Source organism: Crocodylus porosus, unplaced genomic scaffold, assembly GCF_001723895.1.
Source record: "Crocodylus porosus isolate Cpor-Errol unplaced genomic scaffold, CroPor_comp1, whole genome shotgun sequence".
Taxonomy (NCBI): domain Eukaryota; kingdom Metazoa; phylum Chordata; order Crocodylia; family Crocodylidae; genus Crocodylus; species Crocodylus porosus.
Genome location: NW_017728886.1, coordinates 5,328,126 through 5,333,924, shown reverse-complemented (window position 1 = coordinate 5,333,924; position 5,799 = coordinate 5,328,126). Strand labels below are relative to the sequence as shown.

The window sequence follows — 5,799 nt, the reverse complement described above, 5'->3', positions numbered from 1 at the left end:
AGTATGAGAGAGATGTGGATGTGTTGCATCTTCATGTGTGAATTTTGAATTTATTTTTGGTTGAATCTACCAACGCAGATATATTACGTCTATAATGTATTCGGCGGCTGCCAGTCTAGCGGTGCTTTTCCCCATGCTCGTCACTTATTTGTGAATGCTTTGGACAGGTGTAGCAGGGCCCGTCCAGTGAGGCAGGTGTTTCCTCCAGGTGGCTGAAACGAGGGCAAAGTGATTAGCAGAGCAAGTGGTGGGAGGTTAGTGTGGGACATGGGCAGGGATAAGGGAATAGCCAGGTGCCGTCACGGTGGGATGGACAGTCAGGGTGTTGGCAGGATGGTTGGCTGGTGCTCCCCAAGCCTGGTGTCATCGATGTTGCCCTGTCCCGAGGGCAGGTACGTCGTATTCGGCAGTTATCAGGAGCATAATGGCTCGGTCCTGCTTGCCCTTGCACTGCCCTAGCTAGGGCTTTGACCAAGGCTTCTCACAGTCCTCCAGATTTGCGATGTTGCTGTGGTCAGACGTTTCTGCCTCCATGCCACAGCCAGCAACAAAGCGGGGCTCAGCAGAGGCACCTTTGGCCAGTATAAGCAACAGCTCCTTTAAGAGCACATCACCTGCCGAGCACCCAAAACACAGTTAACATCATGGGCTCTTGTGCCTTCAGCACGTCCACTTTGGCTTGGCGCGGATGTAAATCTAGGTCGTGTCCATGGGTTGTCATCTCTATCATGACTGTCATAGGTAGTCTGGTTGTAATGGCTCTTAGGGGCCTCAGGGTGGTCTCTTCACCCCGGATAGAGAGCAGGTCCATGGCCTCTTCTTGCCTCCAGCTTTGCAGATGCAGACTTTCTGGTGCCCTTGCGGTGGGTGAGTGAGAGGGTGCCTGAGACTGCATCACTCTCAAAGCCAAGCTCCACGGGGGTGGTCCAGATGATGTCCACCTTGGTACTCGCTGGTGCTGGGGTCACTTCCGGGGCAGGGGTGGTGAGCCCAGAGCAGTGATGTTGGGAGCAAGTCAGAGTGGTCACTGTGTGCGTGAGAACGCGCGCAAAGCAGAGCAAAGCACTGTGGGATTCTGGCAGACCAACCTATTCCCTAATGCACTTTGCCACAGGGTAGAGACTAGACCATGAAGCGCTTCACAGTTCCTGTGCCATCCAGGGTCACTTCTCAGACATTTTGGGCTGCTTTGTGACTGGGTATCATTTATAACCTCACTTTCTTAGAGTGCATTAAAGGGATTTGGATTGGGTGCTCTCAAGAGAGATGCCATTAGGGAAGTCCTTAACCTACATACGTGCTAATTGACAGATCACTTTGTACGTTTTCCCTCCCATTTTCACTTTAGTTTCTCCTTGCTTTGGAGGTGGCAGATCCCTTGTCCTAGTGGAAGTGAATCTCGAGGGCAAGCTGATGAACGAGGACATACGCATCCATACCTGGCCCTGTTCTTATTACCTGGACACTGAGAAACGATGGGTCTCCGGCAGACTCTCTCTGACTCCTGTCGCAGTCAAATTTACAGCTGACAAGACGGGAGAGCTCCTGGTCCACTTCCATCTGTCCAGCATCAGTGAGATCAAGAAGGAGTCTTCCAATTTAATTTTCAGCTCCCTCACGCTCCTGGAGAAGAACACCAAGCACTGGTTCAGCTCCCTCCAGCCCAGTAGAAATGTGGTCTTCAACATCCTTGAACACTTTTGGCGGGAGCAGCTGCTATCGCAGCACGGAGCTGGAGCCCAAGCAGCATCTTTGGAGATGACCAAGGGGAAAGAACTAACCGGCTTGCTGGCCGGATCCCAGCAGCGGCTGGAGGACACGGCCAAGGTGCTGCAGTACCAAGGCGAGCAGTTTGATAATATCGTGAAAGGACTGAACAAGATCGAGTCTGACATGGATGTAGCCGACAGGTATGGTAGCTTCATTTCAGCTTGAACGGTGACTGATGATATGCATTGTACCTGTCTGAAACTTTATCACGGGGTTTTCAGAGTTTGCACATTGCTTTTCATGCCCCCTTGTTTAACGACGCAATTCTCCGGTCTTCCAGTTCCCTGTCTTGATTAGAAAATGTTGAACATCCTCGCTGGTCTGGTGGCCACAAATGATTTCTGAGGGCAGATGTTCATGCCAGGTAAAAGTCAATCCCTGCTTCGTTCACATGGATCTCAGGGTTAGTTTTGTCATAAGGGGATCCTGTACCCCAAAGGATGGGTGACCGCAGGACTGAGCTCAGCTGCTGTTGCTGCACAAAGCGGACAAAGCTGGAAAATTAACTTGAGGTATCATCCGGCTATGGTTGAGACAAATAAGGGCTTTGGACCTGAGAAGGATTTCTTCCCCTCGTATGCAAAGCCTGCAGTTTGGGATGGAAGGTATTTTAGCCGTAGTATAGCTGTAGCCAGAGAATCGACTGTAGAAATAACACCTGTATTCTCCATGTGCATTTTCACATTGCACAGCTACTTATTACGCAGCTAAAATGCTCACTCTTGTTTGATCCCAGCAGGCTTTAGGGAATAGTTAGCTGCTGGATCCTGCCTCATTGTATGCAACACTGAAGGACTTGCTAAATTCTGCCAGCAAAACATGCTCTAGTTGAGGTGATAAGAGAGCTTGGGCCATGTCTTCTGCTTCTTCTATCAGATGCTGGAGTACTTGCAATGCTCAGAAATACTTTGCTTTATATATTGTAGGAAGTCAGATGTTTAAAACCATATCTGCAGCTGAATTTGAAAGGTCAGGCTTGCTTCACTATCTCAGATGTTTTACCAGTTACTGAAACCTGAAGTTAATGCCTTGCGTCCTGTAGTTTGTATAGTACAAGAAAAATCCATTGTCAACATGAAATAAGCTTGGAAGCTGATGTGCATGTTAAAGATGGGAGGGATCCTGTTTTTTTTTTTCCTGGAAAAAAAATTCGTCAATTTTCAGTTTAAACAAAAGTAACCCCAAACCCACATTTTTCCATGAATAAAATGAAACACCACTAATATATAGATATAGTGGTGTTTTGTTTTAATCATGAAAAAATGTGGATTTGGGGTTCCTTTTTTTTAAACCGGAACTTGGGGATTTTTTTTTTTTTAATCGGAGAAAACCAGGATCCCTGAAGATGAGCCACTACAAGGTTACTTCTGGAAGGCAGAGTTGCATAAAGTAACTGATATAACAGAGTTCAAACTAGTTTCTTTTGGATGAAACCTCTGTTTTTGAAAGGATGTTGGGTATAAGGGAAAGTGTTGATTTCCTAATGATCCATGATGATATTCTTTACATCCTTTAATGAGAAGCCAAAGAAACTGTAGGCTTCGGAAGCAGATTTTAAAGCTATATATGTAGTAGCAAACAATGATCCAGAAAGTAAATACGCCTTCATTGTTTTTGGAAGAGATGCCTGTTTTTGATTTAGATGCATTGGGAGGTATTATTTTGTCGTCGTGAATCTGAAAAACAAGTTTTTGAATCTTAGATTTACAGCTGGGAGAATAAAGGAAGACAAACAAATGCTAGTTGAGATTCTTTTTTAGGGTTTAGCTCACATCTTTTACAGCCCAAAACAGCACACTTTAGCTGAATCGTGTTTCAAGGCCCCACCTTACTTTTTGGGGACTCCTTCATTGTTCATTTAATTTTTCTTTTGGTTTTCATGTAACTGCAAGAATACAAGCAGAAATCCACGTTTGCAATGCAGGGAAATAAAATATAAATTCTGATTGGTGGTTAAATCTGAAATAATGATTATAATATCAGTTGACTCTTATGGTACATTCTCACTCAAATGGCCAGAGATGAGGGAAAACGAGAACTTTTCCCTCTCGGCCAGTTGCCTTCTTTTGAAAGTTGCTGTGTGAGTAGTAGCTGTGTAGATCATCTTTCTTGCTTGCTATTTTCAGGGTTTATGGGGTTCTGTGCAGAAGGAGACCTTGATGTATTTGTTTTGCATTAACCCTTTCATATTTGCTGCCATCTGGATAAATGGGGTTGCACGAACAACGTCGGCTTTGGATGTTGCCCTTGCAAGAGAGCAGTAGTTTCACTGTTGCCCAGCGTAGAACACTTAAGACCTGGAAGTACATGGTAGCCATCGCTTTTGAGTCTTCTGCAAGAGGTATTGATCATCTCCATAAGGATTTTTTGCTTGGGAGGAGCAAGCTGCAACAGGGAGCCAGGGAATCCTGTTTAAGGCATTAGAGAGTACAGCAGACACGACCCACAGGCAGGTGCAGGCAGCTGAGCAGGGGCTGGCTGTAGGAGGCAACGAGGGATCTTTAGGGTTGCAAGTACCTGCTCCCTAGCAATAAAACAGTAGGGTAGAGCCCAGGGGAGGCAGGATGGAAACCATAGCAGCTTAGCCAGAGAAACAGCTGTAGGCTGCTCATTAAGCAGAAAGGGTGGGCACACCTGTGGCTGGTGAGGGGGACACCTGATCAGAAGAAGGGGAGCTTGGGGGATATACACCTGGGCAGAAGGACCAGCATGGCCCTGAACTCTGCAAGGAGGGGAGCTCCTGCCAGCTTGGGCTGCAAAGAGCCTGGAAAGCAGCCCATGGTGCTGGGAGGGAGCAGGGGGAAAAAGCTTTTGCACCGGCATAGTAAGCGGGAAACGGCTTGCTGGCCACTGTTCCTGACCAGAGGACCCGGCTGTGGCCGTGGCGGAGATTTGGGGGCCATGCAGCAGGGTGTTCGGGGCCCGCGGCGTTTCAGGACCTTCAGAGAGGTAGGGGGTGTGAAGGGGCCCCAGGCCAAGGGCTGAACAGAGCGAAACAGGCTAAGGTCAGGGGTAAAATCAAGATGGGGCCAGGAGCCCAGAGAAATAAATAGTGCCTTAGTAGGACCAGGGGTCTGGCAAGCTGGTGAATGAATTGAGAGTAAGGCCTGTGAGGAGTGGGCATGGCTATGGAGAAGGCTGGAGGCCACAGTTCATGCCCCTAAAGTGAGTTAGTGTCTTGAGGACACCGATAGGGACCAATCTGTTAGTGAGACAGGTGCCAGTGGGGCATGGAGCTGTAGTGGATTTTGGATCTGGTGCTGTGAGCTGGACTGGGGCTTGGCCAATTGGTGAAGCTAGGCCAAGTGGGGATCTGGCGGGCATGCTCGGGGACTGGGAATCAATCGCCTTCTAAGGTAGACTTACAACATCCATCAAGGTGCGGCAGATGGGGCAGCGAGGCACTTGCTGTCCCCGTTGGGCAGGGTGGGGCAGGTAGCTTGGTCACTTTGGGGTATCACATGAGCCAACAGATCTGCCTCTACCTTCACCAAAGGGAGTATAGGATGATGTTCATCTCTGCACCCACAAGGCTTTTGCACTACTTAAAACGTATTTAAAATTCCAAGGTAGGAGCGATCTTCAGGGACAGTGGTACAGCGATCACCTGCGTCAATGGATGAATTGCACCCTGATCGCTTCATTACTTTTTAAAGCAACTTGAGAGGATGAATGACTGCCTCCAATAAACAGGTGGATCAGAGGCGCCTTCTAGAAACGTAAAATAGAATAGTACTGAAATAATTCATTGTAGATAGAAAATAATCCCCTTTGACTAGACGTGACAGGTTTGCCAGATCTAGTTTTATACCTAGGTGATATTTCACTGCTCTTATGCTCGTAGACTATCACTATTTGTATAGCTGGACTTTTCTTCTATAAAGAATTAGTAGGTGCACTTTAGTAGACCCCGTTGTTTTCAGTAATTATCATATTAAACGTGTTTTGATCATCCTATTAGAATTATACATCCTGAAGTACCAGAAATGTTGCTATTTACTTGCCAGAAGCTGTATTGTACTCTAATCA

At 47.2% G+C, this 5,799-nt stretch overlaps 1 protein-coding gene across 1 annotated transcript in view; it reads left to right on the top strand.

The window, feature by feature from the left end:
- Nucleotides 1-1,351: 1,351 nt before the first annotated feature.
- The window catches only part of SNAP47 (synaptosome associated protein 47), a 30,356-nt gene continuing 25,908 nt past the window's right edge, over nt 1,352-5,799 (top strand). The window contains exon 1 of the mRNA XM_019529587.1: nt 1,352-1,910. Within this exon, the coding sequence (XP_019385132.1) occupies nt 1,414-1,910 (497 nt within the window). The 5' untranslated portion in view covers nt 1,352-1,413. The remainder of the gene's footprint in view (nt 1,911-5,799) is intronic.